The sequence below is a fragment of the Mollisia scopiformis genome, assembly GCF_001500285.1.
Source record: "Mollisia scopiformis unplaced genomic scaffold LY89scaffold_24, whole genome shotgun sequence".
Classification (NCBI taxonomy): Eukaryota; Fungi; Ascomycota; class Leotiomycetes; order Helotiales; family Mollisiaceae; genus Mollisia; species Mollisia scopiformis.
Genome location: NW_017263604.1, coordinates 281,947 through 301,587, shown reverse-complemented (window position 1 = coordinate 301,587; position 19,641 = coordinate 281,947). Strand labels below are relative to the sequence as shown.

At 48.7% G+C, this 19,641-nt stretch overlaps 10 protein-coding genes across 10 annotated transcripts; 4 read left to right on the top strand and 6 right to left on the bottom strand.

Moving 5' to 3' along the window:
- Positions 1-385: 385 nt before the first annotated feature.
- LY89DRAFT_739310 (uncharacterized protein) lies at positions 386-2,116 on the bottom strand (the record flags this gene model as incomplete). The annotated part of the gene is made up of 3 exons (XM_018220451.1): positions 386-1,358; positions 1,422-1,856; positions 1,908-2,116. 3 exons carry the CDS (start codon positions 2,114-2,116, stop codon positions 386-388), a joined length of 1,617 nt encoding a protein of 538 aa, XP_018065454.1.
- Positions 2,117-2,245: 129 nt separating this feature from the next.
- LY89DRAFT_236798 (uncharacterized protein) lies at positions 2,246-3,303 on the bottom strand. The gene is made up of 2 exons (XM_018206068.1): positions 2,627-3,303; positions 2,246-2,576 (listed from the first exon to the last, which is right to left on the bottom strand). Exons 1-2 carry the CDS (start codon positions 3,019-3,021, stop codon positions 2,375-2,377), a joined length of 597 nt encoding a protein of 198 aa, XP_018065453.1. The 5' UTR covers positions 3,022-3,303; the 3' UTR covers positions 2,246-2,374.
- A 27-nt stretch (positions 3,304-3,330) lies between these two features.
- Positions 3,331-4,384, top strand: LY89DRAFT_674447 (alcohol dehydrogenase; the record flags this gene model as incomplete). Its single annotated transcript, XM_018213443.1, has 2 exons — positions 3,331-3,665; positions 3,748-4,384. The coding sequence occupies 2 exons, from the start codon at positions 3,331-3,333 to the stop codon at positions 4,382-4,384; spliced, it is 972 nt and encodes a 323-aa protein (XP_018065452.1).
- Positions 4,385-4,575: 191 nt separating this feature from the next.
- LY89DRAFT_236727 (uncharacterized protein) lies at positions 4,576-4,877 on the bottom strand. Its single transcript, XM_018206067.1, has one exon. It carries the CDS (start codon positions 4,801-4,803, stop codon positions 4,615-4,617), a length of 189 nt encoding a protein of 62 aa, XP_018065451.1. The 5' UTR covers positions 4,804-4,877; the 3' UTR covers positions 4,576-4,614.
- Positions 4,878-4,880: 3 nt separating this feature from the next.
- Positions 4,881-7,168, top strand: LY89DRAFT_710270 (MFS general substrate transporter; the record flags this gene model as incomplete). The annotated part of the gene is made up of 6 exons (XM_018217816.1): positions 4,881-5,157; positions 5,532-5,689; positions 5,793-5,989; positions 6,042-6,194; positions 6,252-6,285; positions 6,349-7,168. 6 exons carry the CDS (start codon positions 4,881-4,883, stop codon positions 7,054-7,056), a joined length of 1,527 nt encoding a protein of 508 aa, XP_018065450.1. The 3' UTR covers positions 7,057-7,168.
- Positions 7,169-7,629: 461 nt separating this feature from the next.
- Positions 7,630-8,862, bottom strand: LY89DRAFT_710269 (uncharacterized protein; the record flags this gene model as incomplete). Its single annotated transcript, XM_018217815.1, has 6 exons — positions 8,615-8,862; positions 8,489-8,582; positions 8,348-8,425; positions 8,125-8,254; positions 7,750-8,068; positions 7,630-7,677 (listed from the first exon to the last, which is right to left on the bottom strand). Exons 1-6 carry the CDS (start codon positions 8,810-8,812, stop codon positions 7,630-7,632), a joined length of 867 nt encoding a protein of 288 aa, XP_018065449.1. The 5' UTR covers positions 8,813-8,862.
- A 551-nt stretch (positions 8,863-9,413) lies between these two features.
- Positions 9,414-11,687, top strand: LY89DRAFT_710268 (MFS allantoate transporter; the record flags this gene model as incomplete). Its single annotated transcript, XM_018217814.1, has 7 exons — positions 9,414-10,076; positions 10,125-10,213; positions 10,266-10,362; positions 10,438-10,675; positions 10,730-11,150; positions 11,206-11,477; positions 11,663-11,687. Exons 1-7 carry the CDS (start codon positions 9,824-9,826, stop codon positions 11,685-11,687), a joined length of 1,395 nt encoding a protein of 464 aa, XP_018065448.1. The 5' UTR covers positions 9,414-9,823.
- A 330-nt stretch (positions 11,688-12,017) lies between these two features.
- LY89DRAFT_722955 (DRMBL-domain-containing protein) lies at positions 12,018-15,363 on the top strand. Its single transcript, XM_018218774.1, has 2 exons — positions 12,018-14,843; positions 14,906-15,363. The coding sequence occupies exons 1-2, from the start codon at positions 12,238-12,240 to the stop codon at positions 15,225-15,227; spliced, it is 2,928 nt and encodes a 975-aa protein (XP_018065447.1). The 5' UTR covers positions 12,018-12,237; the 3' UTR covers positions 15,228-15,363.
- Positions 15,364-15,497: 134 nt separating this feature from the next.
- Positions 15,498-16,431, bottom strand: LY89DRAFT_236650 (uncharacterized protein). Its single transcript, XM_018206066.1, has one exon. It carries the CDS (start codon positions 16,273-16,275, stop codon positions 15,718-15,720), a length of 558 nt encoding a protein of 185 aa, XP_018065446.1. The 5' UTR covers positions 16,276-16,431; the 3' UTR covers positions 15,498-15,717.
- Positions 16,432-17,343: 912 nt separating this feature from the next.
- Positions 17,344-19,071, bottom strand: LY89DRAFT_739303 (uncharacterized protein; the record flags this gene model as incomplete). The annotated part of the gene is made up of 3 exons (XM_018220450.1): positions 17,344-17,954; positions 18,008-18,795; positions 18,893-19,071. The coding sequence occupies 3 exons, from the start codon at positions 19,069-19,071 to the stop codon at positions 17,344-17,346; spliced, it is 1,578 nt and encodes a 525-aa protein (XP_018065445.1).
- Positions 19,072-19,641: the final 570 nt, after the last annotated feature.

Genomic DNA, 19,641 nt, shown 5'->3' with positions numbered 1-19,641 from the left:
TCGGACCTTCACTTATGAGTGAGTCATGGTATTGTAGCAGTAATATGAAGCGTGACTCGCGTGTTGCCACTGAACTCTACGTTATGTTGATGCAGAAATGTGTTCAACGCACTCCGATCAGGGCTCTAAGCACGATTCAGTGATCTCAATGGGTACTGTACAGTAGGACCCAAACCAATTCAAGGCCCCGTTATAGATCTAGACCTAAACTGAGCTGGAATTGCGCTCTAGTTATTATGTAATAAACAGTTTCGCAAAACCTCCTCTCATCCCATCTCAAATATTCCAATCCAGCCCATCGGGCCACGCAAGCGCCTGCCCACCTCAAAACGTTAGAATCCATCATACATATATAGTCAGAAATAAGAAATAAAATCAAACCAAATTAAAGCATACTGACACAAGAATCGAATTCCGCCCATCCCAGTTCGTCGTTGGCTCCAAACATGCTTAACTGCATCATTGTATTCTCATCATATATGGCGGTGGGCGCACCATGATTCATTGAGGCATTTCCTTGACTGTACAGTGCTCTGGATAATGAGCCTTGGTAGTCCTGCTGCTCCCCGGCAGGATTAGCAATTGGGTAGCTTTCGTAGCTGCTTGGTGTTCGATTTGGAGTTCCGCCTGATGAATCCATCATATATGGTGCTTTGGCGACTTGAGTGCGTACTGGAGGATTGCTATTGTTGACGTCAACGAGGTTAGGAAACCCGGATCTTGGATGCAGTCGAAGAGCGACTTCTTTCTTTAGTTCGTCGAGGATGATGTTATAGCGGCGGAAAGGGGAACTCGGAGCTGTAGTGCCGTAAATACCGCGCTGGCATCGTTCTGCGGCTTCGAAGTACCGGAGGTGGGTGGGCGGTACGCTTTTGTCCTCAGACAGCCCAGACCGCTGAGCGTTCTGGATAGCATATACATACAAAGTTGAAATAGCGCAGAAAGCGATATAATGCGTGAACCAATATGGTTTCCGCATTCTGCTTTCTTCGATGAACCCATTTACCGTTTCGACGACGAGAACGGCTGCATCGATGCATTCTTTGAGTCTGTCTTCCATTTCTCCTGTGAGTGGATCCTGCGGTCGACTTAGATCTGCGAAGTTCTTGAGGATGGACGGCCGATTGGCAAGGATCAAAGCATGAAGGTAAGCTAATCGCAGAACAGAACTTTGACGTTGAAAGATGGGTATCAGCATGGATGGATCAACTTTCTCGGGTTCAAGAAATGCCGGGAGAGACTCTTTCCAAGCTTTCAATTCTGCAGTGCGCTGTTGGGCGACTTCTACCCACTTTGTATTCGAGGTTGTCGTGGTTGGATAGAGGTCACTGGATATCTTCCCAACTATCCGGGCCAATCTGGCACAATATTAGTATAACGCCCACAATCGATGCGAAGAACGTGAAATGGGGAGTAATTACTTCGCATGGAGTACGGGGCCATCCGAAACGCATTGATTGTGGGTAGATCGGGATTTTGCTACTGTATTAGTCAAGTCACTGTCGTTGATTCTCTCGGGCAATTGCTGATCAATGTCTTCGTCTCGGAATATTCTAGGTCGGCCCAAGATGACGCTGAGATACTTGTCTAAAGTATATGCACTCCAGAAGATTCGTTTCCTGATCTCGACCTCGACAAGGTTGAATGAAGTGGCATGCGACTGGGTGAACCTTTTTCGATGGAGACCAAGCGCTAATATCATTTGACTCGTCGTGCCAAAAGTGTACCATGCCTGATTGATTCTCGATGATCCTAACAAATACATGGAAGTCGCAAGTCTTGCTTGGACAGATTCCAGCCTGATAGGCCCGCTTTCAATGGACAATCTGTGTTCAGCTGCTGCAAAGAAGATTCCACTTATGCGGTTAGTCAAGTTGTCAGTAGGAGCTAAGTGGCAGGATTCTCACCTTTGCGCGCCGTCATCCGCTTCTGCATCGTGTAACGTGCCCACTGCATCTTCTCCATAAAGAGTAGCTGTAGCTAAGATCAAAAGAACCAATGCAACCTTTGCATTAGAAAGAGGGGCCTCGTTGTTGACTCTATTTTCATTCTCGTCACAGACACGTTTCAGCCAGGCTTCTGCGGTAGCACGGTGCAAGAACCTATAAGTTGGCATGGCAAAATCGAAGTATCTGTCAAATAGACGCCTCGCTTGTTCCCTCGTTGGAAAGACGAAACCGGCTGAGGGGTTTTGGGGATGAAAACCATCCCCAAAAGAGAAGATGGATGTTTGTTGTGACCTCTTACCGTCGATACTACTCGAGAGAGTGGCAGCAAAATCTTGCTTGAACCTCCCTTGGGCTCGATGAAGAAATGCAACGCAGGACGTTGGGCCGATATAGTGGCCATCGATCCGAGCCTCCTCTGGTTCCTGCTAGCTCCTTGAAGATTTTCGGTGCAGACCGTTGTCTCCCACTGGCATCGACACCGACAGGAATGAGTCGTTTGCTTGGGCGAGTGTCGGCGGCCCTGGAGACGGCGGTCTTCCTCTCCTATGTTCTGCATTGTATTCACACAATAACGCTTGTTTGTCACATCTACTACACGGCTGGGTTCCCGTGCAGCGCAACTTTCTCCTAACGTTTTGTTAGCGAAAATCCTCTGGCACTGCAGCGCTGCCCGTCACAATTCAAAGTACGAAATGCAAAACACCGTACTACAGAATAGGACCCACATCTTGCACGCATCACATGCTCGCGTAACCTTCTTTCGCTCCTCCTTATTCAATATCCTGGATGAGCCTCGACGCTTCCTCTTCAGTCCTGAAGCTTGGTCCGTGACATGGGACATGGACATGGACGGACTCGGGTTCGATCTCGAAGTCGAGTTATCCGGGGAATGTGGATCCAAGTCATTGCTCTGATGATACAACCCATTTGATCCAATTGCCAAGGAGGCAGGGTGGAGTTCCATGATCCGACGACAAAAAGATGTGAGCTCGGAATTGGGAGGGAAAGGAAAAGGAGAAGGAAAAGAAAAAAGATGAGAGTCCACATATAATGGATGTAGGTACAGTAGCATACCTGAATGTGGACCTCAATGCAAATATGCGGGGTCATGGGGTGAAGTTAACCTCGGAAACAGGAGAAATGACGGCACATCTCGCGTTTCCGAGCTTTATCTTCACTTCCACTTTCGACCCCAAATTCTCCACTGCGAAAAAAAAGAACCAGCAAATCTGTGGAAAGGATGTTCAAATACGACTCGTGTGAACTACAACATGTCGACAGTGTTCATTACAGGAACGCCGCGCCGTTCACATCTTAGAAATCTCAGACAAACGCCTCATTTGACTTTGGATAATCACAGTAGGCAAAGGAAGTACGCAAGATGGCACTCAATCGAACATTTACGCTCAACACGGGAGCGAAAACCCCCGCCGTGGGCTTTGGCACATGGCAGGCCGCGCCGAAAGAAGTTGAAAAAGCTGTCGAGATTGCGCTGAAGTCCGGCTACAGGCATGTTGACTGTGCTGCGATATATCGTAACGAGACCGAAGTGGGAGAGGGGATCAAGAAAAGTGGTGTGAAGAGAGAGGATATCTTCATCACGGGAAAGCTGTGGAATACCAAGCATCGACCAGAAGATGTGGAGAAGGCGTTGGATAAGACCCTCGCGGACCTGGGAACCGATTATGTTGATTTATACCTCATGCATTGGCCTTGGTAAGTTCTCTCCTCATGGGACTAGATCCTTTTCGATGTGCAATTATTGTGGCGCTGTGCTAATACGTCTTTATTTCCTCAGTGCTTTCAAACCAGGCGACAAATTCTTCCCGCTGGACTCGGATGGAGTCTTTGAACTGGATGATGTGGACCCTTCCGTGACATGGAAAGCAATGGAGGCTCTGATCAAGACGGGGAAGGCCAAAGCGGTTGGAGTTTCCAATTTCAACATTCGTCGCCTCGAATCTCTCCTCGCCACTTGCACAATCGTTCCCGCGGTCAATCAAATCGAAGTTCATCCCTATCTGCAACAACCGAAGCTCTTGGAGTTTTGCAAATCGAAAGGAATCCAAGTAGAAGCATACTCTCCCCTTGGAAACAACCAGACGGGCGAGCCACGGACCGTCGATGATGCCAAGGTGCACGAAATTGGGAAGAAACTCGGAAAGGATCCAGGACAGGTGCTCGTGAGTTGGGGAGTGCAACGCGGTCACGTCGTTCTCCCCAAGTCGGTCACGGAATCCCGCATCCAGAGCAATTTCCAGGATTTCGAAATCCCTGCCGATTCGTTCACGGAATTGAATGCTCTTGAACGTCACAAACGGTTTAACTTTCCGGCGCGTTGGGGCTTTGATATTTTCGGCGAGGCGGGCGAGGAGATGGTCAAGAAGGCTGCGAAGGATGCTGGGGAGGAAAATAAGACGAAATTCACTGTATAGTAGCGGTGTTCAAGAGCGGGTTTTTAGAACTTTTGCAAAATTAAATATTATTGCAGAAAGGTACCTCCGCACTAATTGAATGTTCGAGCTACCTACCATGCTCGCACACCGTTTTATGTTTCAAGTATTATCCATTACTATATCAGATATTCTCGCTAAAGTTCATTTTTGATATTAGTCGCTAGGATTACTGTCAGTGTCTGCGATCTATCCCGCTGGCTGTAAGCCTGTTACCATCTCAACCGAGCTGCGCACTCTCCTTGGTAGAGACTTGAACAGTGTAAAAGAAGGTTCGATAAATACAACAACAACGAGTCAGTGACCAAGAACGCAATTGCGATATGCAATAACCAACGTACGACTCTCACGTTGAGAGGCTGACAGTTGGTGGTGCTGGAAAAGTCTAGCTTTACATACATAGATGAGTTAATGCCTGCCAGCTATGAAACAAGGTTTCCCTCCTCCCCTCCTCCCTTCCACCACTAGTCCAGACTCCATGCTTCTTTTGGAAGTGCCAATAGCTGGGGGAAAACTCTCTCCCGTTTCCCTCCCCGCGATTTTCCCCTTGCGCTATGCACCTATTTCCGAGTCGCACGTCGACTTTTCCGGGGGTGAGCAAGGGGTGTTTTCTCCACATGTTGCGGGGATGGGCCAGGGCCAGCCAATGTCGGTCTACGGCAGTCTGTATGCATGCATTCATTATCTGGGGCTCCGATTAGAGTATGGGCAATCAAGTGTTGCCGGCCGCGGGACGTGTGGACGGGCGTTTTGGGGTTTGTTGCAGAGAGGGTGTGATGTACTACTCCGTACTGAGTCAAGGAAGTCATAAGAACCTGATCTACTCCTAGGGAGAAACACTTCTTTCTCTTTCTTAATCCACGAGGACATTCTCTGAACAAGAGGATCTCCTACTTCATTTTATAGTTCCTCTTTTGGTTGGGAAAACACTTCAAGGCGCAGATATGTCAGGCGACGAAAAGAAGTACATCGACGCAGTCGAAGATAATTCAACGGAATTCAACCACGAAGCAGCGCCTCAAACATTTAATAGCATGAGCGATGACTAATACAAGGCTTTGGAAAAGAAACGTATGTTACGTTTGGGTTGGGAGAGCATTTTGGGATTATCATTGACGCCGATATACAGTTGTCTGGAAAATCGACCTCCATCTCATCACGGCGCTCTTCGGGGTATTCATCTTCAATATCCTCGATCGATCCAATATTGCCAGCGCCAGATTAGGTGGTCTGCAGACGGATTTGAAGCTGACGGACACTCAATACCAAACGGCTGTCTCTATCATGGTATGCTTCATCCCTCGCATATTTCCCCTTCTTCTTCTTCTTCTTCTTCTTCTTCTTCTTCTCCTCCTCCTTCTTCTACAACCACCTTGCTTATCGAAATTAGTTTGTGGGCTATCTCCTCGGCCAAATTCCCAGCAATATGGTGCTCACGAAACTCAACCCTTCACGATATCTGCCCGTTGCAATCTTCATCTGGGGCGGCCTCTCACTTGCCACCGCGGGAGTCCACAACTTCTCTCAAATCTTCGCTGTGAGATTCCTGATCGGTTTCGCTGAATCTCCATTCTTTGCCGGAGCTCTGTAAGTGTTTCCCTTACTCCTCTTAAGCGAGTCCGTTCTGATGAAAATGCAGTCTCCTAATCAGTTCATGGTATAAACCAAGTGAGATCGCACCTCGAGTTGCCCTGATGTACTGCGGAAATACAGTCGCCAACGGATTTGGTGGCGTTCTCGCAGCTGGTGTCTTAAGTGGCTTCGACGGTGCATCAGGGCTCGAAGGATGGAGGTACGCTCGAACCCCCCCACACATAACAGGCCACCTTTGCTAACCAGAACAAACTAGATGGCTGTACATCATCGAAGGAGCAGGAACAATGGTAGTCGGCATCGTCGCGCTCTTCCTCCTCCCAGACTTCCCCCGCGGCGGCAAAAAGAAGTAGCTTACAGAACAAGAACAACGCCTCGCAGAATGGCGCATCGCAGCGTCCGCCAATGGCGAGCTCGACGAGACATCCAGCCTCAAACAGGGCCTCATCGACACCGTCACCGACATCAAAGTCTGGCTCCTCGTCCTCACGCAAATCTGCCTCCTCTCCTCCCAAACATGGACCTACTTCTTCCCCAGCATCGTCCAGACGCTCGGCTACGGCCGGATCCGCTCCCTCCTGCTCACCAGCCCCGTCTACGTATTCGGCTTCTTCACCTCGCTGGGCAACTCCCTGGTCGCGGCCAAAACGGGCCACCGCGCTATCCTGGTCATCTGGCCCCTCTGTCTCGCCATCGTCGACAACTCGCATCAGACCGCCGTCCGCTACATCGGCATGTTCCTCATGTGCGCAGGTTCCTTTTCGGCGTTCAACGTGCTGGAGGCCTGGGTTGGGTCCACGGTGCCGCGGACGCGCACCAAGAGGGCCATCACGTACGCGCTGGTCAACATGCTGGGCAACCTGAGCAATATCTACGGGTCGTATTTCTTCCCGGCGGCGTCGGCGCCGCAGTATGTACTAGGGGGCGTGGTGCTAAGCAGTTTTGCTGCGGGGGGAGTGTGTTTTGCGGCGGTTTTGGGGTTGTACTTGAGGAGGGAGAATAAGAGGGCTGTGGAGGCGGAGAATGAGGATGGGGTCATGAGGTACAAATTCCTTATTTAGCTCGAGGCATGGGCGAGTGGTCGAGCGTGAGTGGAGTGGAGTCAATGTAAGAGAGGGAGGTATTTCCCGAATCGGGATGGGCTGAAGGAGATAGACATTGTATACGTTTCTTATTTGGTAATACATGTGACAATGAATGAACGAATGAATGAACGAACCTATGTCCCCATCTACTTAGCTGGCGAATTGTCTTAGTCACTATTGTGCAAGAAAAAGAGAACAAGTGGATATCCGTTAATTCAAAGATCCATGAGTCTCATCATAAGACTGCAGTTGAAGTGAGGACATGATTAGCATGTCATAAAAATAATTGAGTGGAATCCGGCACAAGGTTAAGCGAGTCCAAATCAAACTTGGATCTGATATAAGTATAAATTTGGCAAATACGATTCTAAGTCAAAATATTCTTGACTCGCCGTGTTTCATTCAACTTATCAGATTTAAGAAGAATCATAAAATTATTCTCAACTTAACAAATTTAAGCTTCCAAGTCTAGGGGTCATGAACAACATGGAAGACAGTACATCGGTCTATGCTATGCTTCGACAATGCAAAAGATCTCAAACCCCGATCTCACAAGATTGCCACCCCAGTTGGAGGACTAGCCACACCACCCGGAACCTAATCTCCTCATCAGTTACAGTTAAAACAGCAACAACATCCCCGAAAAGAAAGAGAAAAAAAATCACATACCTTCAAAGGAACACTACTAAAGAAAAAACTCCACTTCTCCACCCGTCTACACTCCTCCGCCAACCTCTCCAAATCAAATAACTCCCCAATCGGCAACCCCCACCGCGCAAGCATCCACTCGTGCATCCAATACTCTGTACTCTGAAACGGCAACGCTTCAAACGCCGGCATATCCCCCGCCATCGCCGCAAACCCGCTCTCCCAAATCCACCGCAAGCTCTCCTCACAGCTCCGGAGCCCGATAGCGGGATGCGGCTGCGTGGCCGCGTACGCTTCGGCCTCGCTCGCGGACAGGGCGTCTAGGGCGGACACGTAGCCGCTGCGGATCAGCAGGATGTCGTTGGGTTGCAGAGTGAGGTTTTGCGCTCGGGCGACGCGAGCAGGTCTGCTACGGTGATTTCGGTGCTGGAGAGTGGGGTGGGGGGTGTGGTGTTGCGGGAGGTGGCCCAGGTGAAGTAGTCGAGGAGGACGCCGCGGCCGACGATGCCGCCGTGGTCGACCCAGGCTGTTGGGACGAGATTGTGTGTTAGCTGGGTAGGTAGGTATTGAGATTGATTCGAGGAAATTTTCATCATGGTGAGGAGATGTCATGTCTTACTGTGAGTGCCGTTTCTCGTGGAGTTTTGGATATCTTTCTGTTGGCACCCGTTGAAATAGTCCTTGTGATCTTGGTATCCTGTTCTACGTCAGCATCACCATGATTCATTCCATTTGGAAATCCTGCATCTTTCTCTCTTACCGAAATGCCGGAATCCATCCCACTGCGAACTGGATTGGGTATTCAAAGTCAAAATATCATCATTGACTGTCCTTGGATGTTTGTGATGGATATGCTGATGAAATGGGTTCGATTAAAACACGGTACTTTGGGTCGATCGAGAGGCGAGTCTGTCGATATACGGATTCCGTGCACGGCTTCTTTCATGGCGGCGAGGGTATTTTCGGGGGTGAGGCGGTTGAGCATTCCGAGCTCGTCTATGGTGCCGTAGAGGCCCCATGCATTGCCTCGTGGTCCATCTTTTTCGAGAGGGAGGGAGTCGAAAGAAGGAGCTTTTGGGTGCATGATTGTGATGATTTTGGGTGGATGAGGGATAGGTAAGTTTGTGTATGCTGGATGAAACTGTGGTAGAGGATCTGTCGTTGTCTAGATTTAGGAATAGGTCTGTCCGGAGGGTGGTATGCTCTATGCTATACTAGGCACCTATCATGAAAGGTTGACGTAGTGTTAAAAGTGAATCGATGTCAACATCAACCCTCCTGATAGAGCTAAATAAGCATTTTGGACCCCAAGAATTAACCGGTCGAAGTGGAGCGCATTGATTTAAGAGACAGTAATCTGCATCGCTAAGATCAAGTCGGAGTAGGAGTGGTTACGGCCAGATCCCAAGATGATGCTAATGATAAACAATGGTTCGCCCTTGTACTAAGCAATCATCCATGACCCGTCTCATCATGGTTGGTTGTTAATGTTTTGTCTTTTTTTTATACCTATGCTGTGTTGGGTCGAAGCGAAGTGCGATTCGGCAATTTCAGGGGCAACCTCCTCGCACGTGATGATTGCGGGGCACTGTATGTAACCGTCTGCGGCTGAGCGAGGGAAGAATGTGGGGTGAGACCTCGGATAAGCTGAGGGCAATGACATATTTCCGACATATCACGGTCTCATGGGCTTTTCCGAGTCGCATTCGGAGACGCGATACCTCTCAACAAACCCTGTTTCTTTCACGTCTCCGCACTCCGCGTATTGAGTACTCCACCCTCCACAATGTTGGATCCCCATTCTGGGGATCCGAGTTGCCCTAGTGGTCTTGCAGGCGTCGATGGTCCCACTCACGAGGGCGTCTGATTGCGCTCAAACCTACGCTACGTCTTCTCTAGAGCTGATGCGCGAAGCCTTGGTCCAGCTCTACACCGTGGCCATCTGAAGTACAAATTGGTATGTTGTAACCCTGGTGATCTTCATCGTTCCAACCACTTTTGTTCACTTGATTTTCTATTCTGTTTCATTCTCTTTGGAGTGTTCCGAAACATATATCTCCTCTCCACATTACCATCTCTTGTCTCTTCAGGCAACATGGCTGCTCAGGACAAACCAACCGATGCCCATGTAGAAAATACCTCCAGATCAGATCTGGATGACATTCAAAACCTCAAGAACGTCGACGGCGATGTTGCATTGAAGATGTTCGACGATTACTCGGCCTTGAACTCTCATATCGATCCAAAAGCAGAACGCAGACTCGTCAGAAAGCTCGACATGTACATAATTCCATTCATCTGCATAACCTACCTCATCACTTACATTGACAAAGCCACTCTCGGCTATGGTAAGTCAAATTCGTCCCAGACTTTCAAGATATTTCTGACTGTTGAAGCTGCCATCTTCGGTATGACAAAAGATGCTCACCTTGTGGGTACTCAATATAGTTGGCTGGGTTCCATCTTCTACTTTAGATACCTCTTCGTAAGATCTTCTCTTCGCTCCAGATATTCTCAGTCCCTCACACCTCGCTCAGTTCGAGTATCCCACTAGTTTCGCCATGCAGAAAGTCTCAGTTGCAAAATGGCTCGGCGTAAACATCTTTCTATGGGGCGGGATCTGTATGGCCCTTGGTGGATGCAACAGCTTCTCTGAACTGGCCGCGCTGCGATTCATACTTTGAATGCTTGAATCTTGCTCCACCCCAGCCTACCTCCTCATCACAGCCATGTGGTACACGGTCGAAGAACAACCCATCCGCGTTGGATACTGGTCTACTTTTCTGGGACTTGCCAACTCGTTTGGCGGTCTGCTTGCGTATGGTATTGGTAATATCAAAGGAGGCGCCCTGGACTCTTGGCGATACCAATTCATTGTGATCGGGTCATTCTCTGCTGCGTGGGGCATCATTGTGTTCCTTTTCCTGGCTGAAAACCCTGCTTCGGCGTAGGTTCAATCTTTACGATCCTTTACTTGACGGGCATTGCTAATCGTAAATAGTCGGTTCCTATCCGACGACGAGAAAAAGATGGCCGTTGAGCGTGTCCGCGAAAACCAGACCGGAATCAAAAACACCACCTTCAAAAAATACCAGCTCATCGAAGCTCTTCTCGATCCCAAAACCTGGTTTCTCTTCTTCTTTGGTCTATCAACACAAGTCGTCAATGGATCCGTCAGTAACTTTGGAACATTGACCATCAAAGGTTTCGGGTATTCCAGTCTTGTTACCACCCTCCTCCAAATCCCATACGGAGCGATCATCATCTTCGCCGTCCTCTCCGCCATGTATCTTCAACGCTGGCTACCGGGACAGAAGAGATGCATCGTCGCAGGCCTATACGTCCTCCCTGCCCTCGCCGGCGTTGCGGGAATAACTGCTTTGCCCGCATCGAGTAAACACGCTCGATTGGCTTGCTACTACGTAAGTCCTCTCCTCCCGTCAGTGAAGAATCATACACGCTCACATCATCACACAGTTAACAGCATTCTACACCGCCTCCTTCGCGATCTGCATGTCCCTAATAACAGCCAACACCTGCGGCTCCACGAAACGCACCACCGTGAACGCTATCTTCTTCATCTCCTACTGCGCCGGCAACATCATCGGGCCATTTGCTTTCAAGCCCGCTGAAGCCCCCGTGTACCGTTCTGGTATCATTGCCATTCTCGTCGCGTACTGTGTGGAAATTGTGGTTCTGGTTGGATTTGCGGGGTATTTGAGGATGCTTAATGGGAGGAAGGAACGGGAGTTGAAGAGGACAGGGAGGGGGAAGGGCGAGGGGAGTAAGGAGGAGAGAAGTATGGCCGCATTTAGGGACTTGACGGATAAGGAGAATTACTATTTTAAGTATACTTATTGAAAAGATTAAGAAACTTTGTTCTTGATATATTAGTATATAAAATTAATTTGAATTATTACATTATAAAAAAAAGTGAAACCAAATCACATTATTTATAGTATAATTATCGGCGATAAAGAAATTAAACTTGCTACAAGAATACTTTCGAAGACATACCTAGGTATTACCTAGCAAGAGAATATATGAGCCACGTGACTCTCTTTGATATGCTCTCGGGCTACTGTGTAAACTACATTCGTTGACACAGAGAACTGGGTTGAAAGAACAGAGTGGCATTCTAATGAAAAGTAAGCTTTTCACATGGACAGAGAAGGACGAGGAAATTTCCAACAAAATAGGCACCTTAATGTTTCCAAGGTCGTGACTTCGTGTACGCGACGGGAATTTTAGCGCGTCGCTTTGCTAGAGCAAATCCAAGACAACGACATCTCCAACCCCACCAGCGAACACATTTGCCACCGAGGCTCGAGACCTGATGAGGATTATCACATTCGCCGTGCGGTGATAACATCTCGATTATTCCATATGCCATCTGCATGCTGCGTCTCTAGGTATTCAGCTGCCTTATGACATTGACATTGGCAGGACAGCTATTGTATCAAAGCCCACGACAAGACACGCGATCAATGGCATAGCATACTCCAGACAATGTTCCGAAACCCTAGAGAGAATCTTTCAATCGAAAAGCCCGTCAAGCCATCAGTTGGCAGAGCGCCAACGCCACCGAACGAGTCTCGACCCCCTCAACCACCCAGCACAATGGCAAGCCGTTCTGCTAAACCTCTTACTCCTCGTCCGAACTCGAAATCAAATCTGCCAGTACTAGGAAAAGCCCAGACTGCCAATAAAAAGATCGCGCCTGTGAAGACTCCCGGCAAGCCCAATGCTAGTATATTAAGTTTCTTCAAGAAGGTAGACTCGCCGATGACGGATGATCCCATATTCTTGTCACAAGGCTCGCGTGCAGCTGCCACCCTACCAACGCCCAAAGCTTCGACGCCCGAGGTTTTGGATTCTGAAGATGACGATATATATGGAGTTGGGTACACCGACACGGATAGGTTCAACGAGGTAGAGGGGTCTGTCAAGAGGAGAAAGACTTCGGGGACTGGTACGCCAAATGCTCCCGGAATTGATACCAAAGAAGACTGTCCGATGCAGAATGATCCATTGAAGGCGTCGGCTGAGGCTCAGAATGGTTGCACTCCCCCACCACCAGAAATCACAGGCAAGCCGAAGCCGAAGAAACAACGACGAACTGGCCCGTTCCTCTCAGATTCAGAATCAGACTACGAAGTTGACAATCCCGCGCTTCAGACTGCTGCTGTACAGATTGAGAAGAGACAACTTCGAAGTGCTGTTGCGGAACAATCTAAAGATACGAATGAAGTAGTTACTACGAAGCCTGTTGATCAAGAGGACATCCAAGAAAACAGGCCTATAGTCCCTGAGATTGAATCTGTAGGCCCGGCAGATCAATTGGCTTGGAAGCGGAGGAAGAGAGTTCCTGTAGCCGAAGCACAAGCCAAATGGGAAGCTCTTCAGCCGAAGGATCCATCGCCTAAGGATGAATCAAGTGGCGCTTTTCCTGTGTCTCCCAAGCTCGAGAGCGTTGAAAAGTACGATGAAATGCCATCTGTGCCTTCCTTGAAAAAAGAAGCAACAATTATAGACGAATGGGGTGGTTTCGAAGACCTGGAAGAGTTTCCTGACGATGACGAATTTGGAGAAGGTGAGGAAGCTGTGGAGAGAAAGTGGATGGAGGAGCAAGCCAGGCTCGAAGCAGCAGAACTAGGGGAAGATGACGAATCTTTCAATGGTTTCGACGATGAGCCTATGACTGAAACTCTGATCTCTGAGCTACCCGAAGAGAGCATGACAGCAGCATGTCCTATATGCGAGGCTGCTCTTGCTGGAATCAGTCCGGAAGAAGCAACTAGACATGTAAATGGATGTCTGGACGGCAACCCAGTGCCATTACCGACCCCTGTTAAGTCAGAGCCTGCTGAAATCAAGTACATGCCCCCGGAGGCCAAGAATCGCTTTGCACGAAAAGCAGCTATTGCAAGACCGGGACAAGCAAATCCTATTGCGCTAGGTGGAGCTTCGAGCGATGCTCCATCCTCCGCATTCTCGAAGCTGATGTCTGGTAAGGCTGAGGATTCTGCTTGGGCAAATGCTGCGGCGGCGGAGGCGAAGTCTAGAGGCAAGCCAGCGTACCAGAGAACTTGTCCATTTTACAAGATTATGCCTGGTTTCTTCATCTGTGTCGATGCTTTCAGATATGGTGCTGTTCAAGGATGCAATGCATACTTCTTGAGCCATTTCCACAGTGATCACTATATTGGGCTTACGTCCTCATGGTGCCACGGTCCAATATATTGCAGCAAGGTCACAGCGAACTTGGTCAAGCAGCAACTCAAGGTTGATCCAAAATATGTCGTCCCGTTGCAGTTCGAAGAAAGATTCGAGGTTCCGGGCACTCAGGGAGTGGCTGTTACCATGATTCCTGCCAATCACTGTCCCGGTAGCTCCCTTTTCCTTTTCGAGAAAGTCGTTGGGAAAGGCGCCAATCCAAAAATCCAACGAGTGCTTCACTGTGGAGATTTTCGTGCATGTCCGGCACACATCGCACATCCTCTCCTCATGCCCGATATCGTGGATTCTATCACTGGTAAAACTAAGCAGCAAAAGATAGATGTCTGCTATCTTGACACCACTTATCTCAACCCACGGTATGCTTTCCCTTCCCAAGAAGAGGTCATCAAAGCCTGTGCAGACATGTGCGTGTCATTACGGAAAGAGCGGGCCGAAGAGAGCGATGCTTGGGAACAGGTGAAGAAAGAACGAGCAGGCAGCGGCATGACCAAGTTTGTCAACTCGGCCATCAAAGCTGAGGATGACAGCATTGCCATGTCTCTTTCGACCAAAAGCAACAAGTCTCGCGGTCGTTTGTTGGTTATATGTGGCACCTACAGCATTGGAAAGGAACGGATCTGCCTGGGTATTGCCAGAGCACTGGATTGCAAAATCTGGGCGCCACCAGGCAAGATCAGAATTTGTGCAGCGCTCGAAGATGAAGAGTTGACGTCTAGAATGACGGATGATCCGAGAGAGGCGCAGATCCACATGCAGATGTTGATGGAGATTCGACCCGAAACTTTGCAGGATTATCTGAATTCTTACAAGCCGCACTTTAGCAGGATCGTAGGCTTTAGACCTAGTGGGTGGAATTACAAGCCACCGAACTCGAGGTACGCTATTCCTCACCCAAGATGTTCATCTACCTCAAAGATATTACACTAACATCAACCAGGTTCACCGATTCCCCATCAGTTTCCACAGTCCTCTACTCCCAGAACTGGAAATCCTCATACTCAATGTCTGAACTCGTACCGCAACGCGGCTCCACACGAGAAGCGTCCTGTTTCGGCGTCCCGTATTCAGAACATAGTAGCTTCAGAGAACTGACGATGTTCATCTGTGCGCTGAGAATAGAGAAGGTGGTACCGACTGTCAATGTTGGAACAGCTACTGGAAGGAGTAAAATGAAGGCGTGGATTGAGAGATGGTTGGCTGAGCGGAGGAAGAATGGGTGTTTGAGGTTGGGCCAAGGAGAGGGAGAGGTGAGATGGTAGGTGGGGCTTGTTTGTGCGATATTTTGGGGGTAAGGTTCTAGGTATGAATGTACTACTTTTGGTAGATATGTGAGTTGATTCGGTATCATAGCGAATATGAATATGGATGTGTCTGTTCATTCGAGCTGAATTAGGGGTTTGCAATTCGTATGTCATTGCGCTGCATATCATCTACACGTCCAATTCGCAATGGTTTTGTCAATATCATTCACTTTTCTTCGTGCTAAAAAGTCTTCCTTCTTCAATCCCTCGTACACATTCTCGCCCAGCATGAGAGCAATTAAAGTCTTATAGAAGTGCAATGAAGTATTTTTCAATCCCTAGGTATTGCGTACACTAATTGCAACACTCAACAGCACCGAATCCCCGCCATCCAAACACAAAACTCCAAACTCCAGGCTTGTTTGCTTGCTTCCCTACACTCCCAATCCAATCCCAATATATCCAAGAACCCATAACCGAACGCACCCTCCTCCTTCAACCCTCAGCTCTACAACCTCCCACCCTGATAAGGCCCGCCCTGATGATACGGCCCATAATTCACCGCCCCAAACGCTTCTCTCCCGCTAGTTTTCACCTTGCCCTCTTCTGCCCTGAGAGCCGCTTGTTGGCGGTCATACTCTGCTGTAGGAGGCTCTCCTATCGAGGACAAGAACTCCTTTGTTTTCTTCCAGGCTTTGGAGCGCTTGGATGGTTTTCCAGAGGAAGAAGGGGTAGGCATGGAGGTTGTGTATGTGGGTGGTGGCGGGCGGTCTTGGTTTGAGGATTGTTGTGACTGAGATGGTGGGGGCTCTTGGAAGGGATTTTGAGGTTGGGATTGAGGTTCTCGTGGTTGTTGAAAGGGGGTTTGGGTCTGGGATTGTGTGGATAGAGAGGTGTTTGTTCTTGATTTCTTCTTGGAGGAGGATGAAGTAGTGAGAGAAGGTTTGAACCACTTCTTTGAGGGTCCGGTCATTGTCGGTTTCTGAAGTGATGATTGAGATGAGTTTGTTGAACGTCGGAAGTTCCGACTATTGAAGCCGCTCTCCATCCTGAAAAGCGTCCTCATGATGGCGATATATATTCTCAGTCCTTCCAGGAATGCTTCTGGGGTACCAATATCTCATCCAGGTATTAATGCTGTTGCCTGAGGGCGCAGAAATTGGATATGAAGCTCCAAGCCAGGACCATATGAAGAGGTACCCCTCACCGCATCATATAACAAAACTTAAGGTGCGGCAAGGCCCTCAATCCCGGATGTCGATCTTGGGGGCGCGGCTTCCTGATCGCACTCTCGCCCATTCAGGCTTCTGTTCATTGAATTCCACCAACCGCAAGTCTTCCAGTCGAAGCACAGAGCCAACAAGGGATCCACGCTGAATCAAAGGCGCCACAAGAACTTCTCCTGCTTACCGCAACCCTGGGATGGTTGCCTGCCCGCACAGATGGTTTTGTCTGTGCACAGAGCGCCCGCGGCGGGATGACTCGACGGCGTTGTGGTGAGCGATGCGATCAGACAACCCCCGTGTTTCGTGTGCCGTGCTAAAATATTACCAATCGTAGGATCAAGGGTATATACAACGGCTCTTCGGCACTGGAACATTTGAAAGAAGAGAAATCGTCGCAGTTTCTTTCTTTAAATTGCTCTTGCATTAAAAGAGAGTTTCCGGTGAGCTCGAAGTAGTTGGACTAGGCGTTTTCCGCTGCTCGCGAGTTACACGAATAGTGAGTACCAGAATTGGAACTTGATACATGTCGGCTCTGCCTAAAATCTGCGACAAGAAACATAATTACAGTCTCTATTCGTAGATAGTTTCGAGATAGCATAGAGAGAATCAAGGGTGTGGAGTAATTGTAGACCGTCTTACTCATAGCAATTCGACCCGACACACAAGTGGAACGAGGGGACCTTACGAGTCTCGAAAAAGAAGTAGCTTTGGTGTACAACGTTACATTCGTTTATTTTTCCGAGCTCATTGCGTTGCTGGAGTCGTGCATCTGTTTCTACTGCTAGCATCCGTGCTCGTCCGAAATCTTGGAGAGGTGTCACGATCAAGCCGTATCTGGACGTAAGGTACTTCGCAAAGTCCAAGACCTTCCCAGAATGATGGACTATTGTGAACTGATGATTGATGTTTCATGTTCCAGGAAAGAGCATCGAAAAGTCCCAGATCGGCTCGAGCCCAAAGAGACCATCTTCATGGAAAAGCTGATCGAACCCTTCCAATAGTAACTTCGAGTTCTCTCCCGTAGCGGCGGGTGAGAGTCTTACGTCTGAATTGTCTGTGACATTTGGCTCATGCTGCTCATGCAATCTTGACATTTCCAAAGCTGCCTTCAAAGTCTCTACACGCTTCAATAGGAAACTTCCCTGGTAGTGAGGTTTGTGATCCTGATTGATCGCTAACTCGACCATAAGATTAGCAGCATCAGTGACGTTCTCCAAACATTCAGAAACATTAACAAGTTCCGATGGAAAAGCCTGGCAGGCTGAGAGGAGAAAGACGCAACAAAAGGACACGATGATACAGGCAGCATCATCCACGTATCGCAGGTTGTCTTTCTCAATAGTCCCTCGGGTAAGGGGAAATTCGAGGACATGGTTTGCGCAAGATACACATCTTTGCAATTGGCTTCGCTGTAATTGGGTGAGACCTTCCGATGAGATCCTGAGACACTTTATAGCATAGCTGGCGAGGCAAAAGCGTGTGAAGCGACCGTGGTAATCGAGGAATGACCCACGAGGTTCTGTAAACAGAGTCAGCTGTGATCAACATCGACATACTACCGTAATGACTCACCGGATGACATGTACGGCCACCATTTGGCATACCATTCATCAATTGCCCTGTCTGCTTCATTCAACAACGATTCTGTTAAGTCTTCATTGGCTCGCTCTGTCGGATCGGGTAAGCACCACCACTCTCCTAGTTGTGGATGAGCTGTTGACGTTTGTTCCCATATGAGGTATATCTCCACAGCTCCAAAAAGATTCGTTGGGTACTCGGGATATCTGCCAAGTTGGTCAAGTAATCCAGATATCGCTCGAATCGAAAGGTCGACTCGCATTGTTGGGGGAGTGCCAGTGACAAGGGAGCAGTAATGGCTCATGCTGTAGAGGAATAACCAATATGTGTAACGCTGAAAACTTTTCGTAGTATAGATGTTGCCTGAATTTGCTGCCATGTCAAGCTTGAGTTCCTGGATTGAACGATGCAACGACAATCGAAAGGCATACATCTCAGCAGCGGACTTGAGCGACCAATACAGCAGATTTTCTTTGCCACTTGGGCGTGCTGCTTGGGATGGTGGGGTAAGATCAGCATAGGCATACAAAACCGTCAAAGCCTTGAGAAGACACATATCGTCATCATGATGAACTCCAACCTTTGCGGTATATACGTCTTTTGGAATGAGAGAAACTTCTGGTAGGAGAGCCTCCCGAATCTCTTTGCCACCCGGGAGATATCGTGCGGTGACATAGCACATCGCATAGGCGAATCTAGGTTCGTGGTCTATGATATAGTCCAGATCTTGGAATTCTTGAGCTCTGAAGACTGCAATGTACGGCACGTGTCTCTGTTGGAATCTGGGAATACGTTAGGAGAAGTAGACGCAAGGAATGAAGAGCTAGGCTGGTGATAATGTTGGAAGCCGAGTTTTTTTGAACTGATGAAATGACCCACAGAGCAATCATGTCCTTCATATCTCTTCTGCTGATACCCAAACCGTCTTCACCACGGTATGATTGTGCTGGACTAAGCAAAAATGGATTTTCTGGTGTGACTGCTGACTGTCTCTTCCGCTTCCGGAGAGACAATGAGGGCAGGATATGTGGAGATGCTGCACCAGAATTTGCTTCCATGACTGTATCTATTGGTGGGGTCGAGTAGATGGACGGAAGCTCTGTGAGAACTTCATTTTGAGAAAGAGAAAGTCTCACAGCGTCGCCACCTTCTCTCGTGGGCGGGACGAGATGAGATGGTACTGTATTTGGCCCTCGGCGAGAATTGACTAAGTTTGTCTGGACACGTGTGTCGGAAGGGGATGTAAGGGAGCTTGGCTGGGAGGATGATTTTGAAGATAAATCATACGGGTTTGTTGTAGTTTGGGACGATGGTTGAGTAATATGTCGTGGGGCTGGAAGTCGCGGGGTTCTCGACGTTTTTCTGGTGTTAGTTTGGGGGATACATTCTCTGCCCACTTTTCGACATCGGATGCAAGGTGGGTTCTCAACACCCTCGCACTTCATCTGTTCATTGTATCAGCGGGTATACTATAAGTTATTGGATCATGAGTGTAGCTAGCCTTCATCTGTCGACATGCTATGCAAGCCCGGAATGAGGGTGATGGCCGAGACGACAAAGGCGTCTGACTGGCTACCGTATCGGAAGGTCCTCCACCATGAACCCCATCTTCATTGACGGTGTGCCGA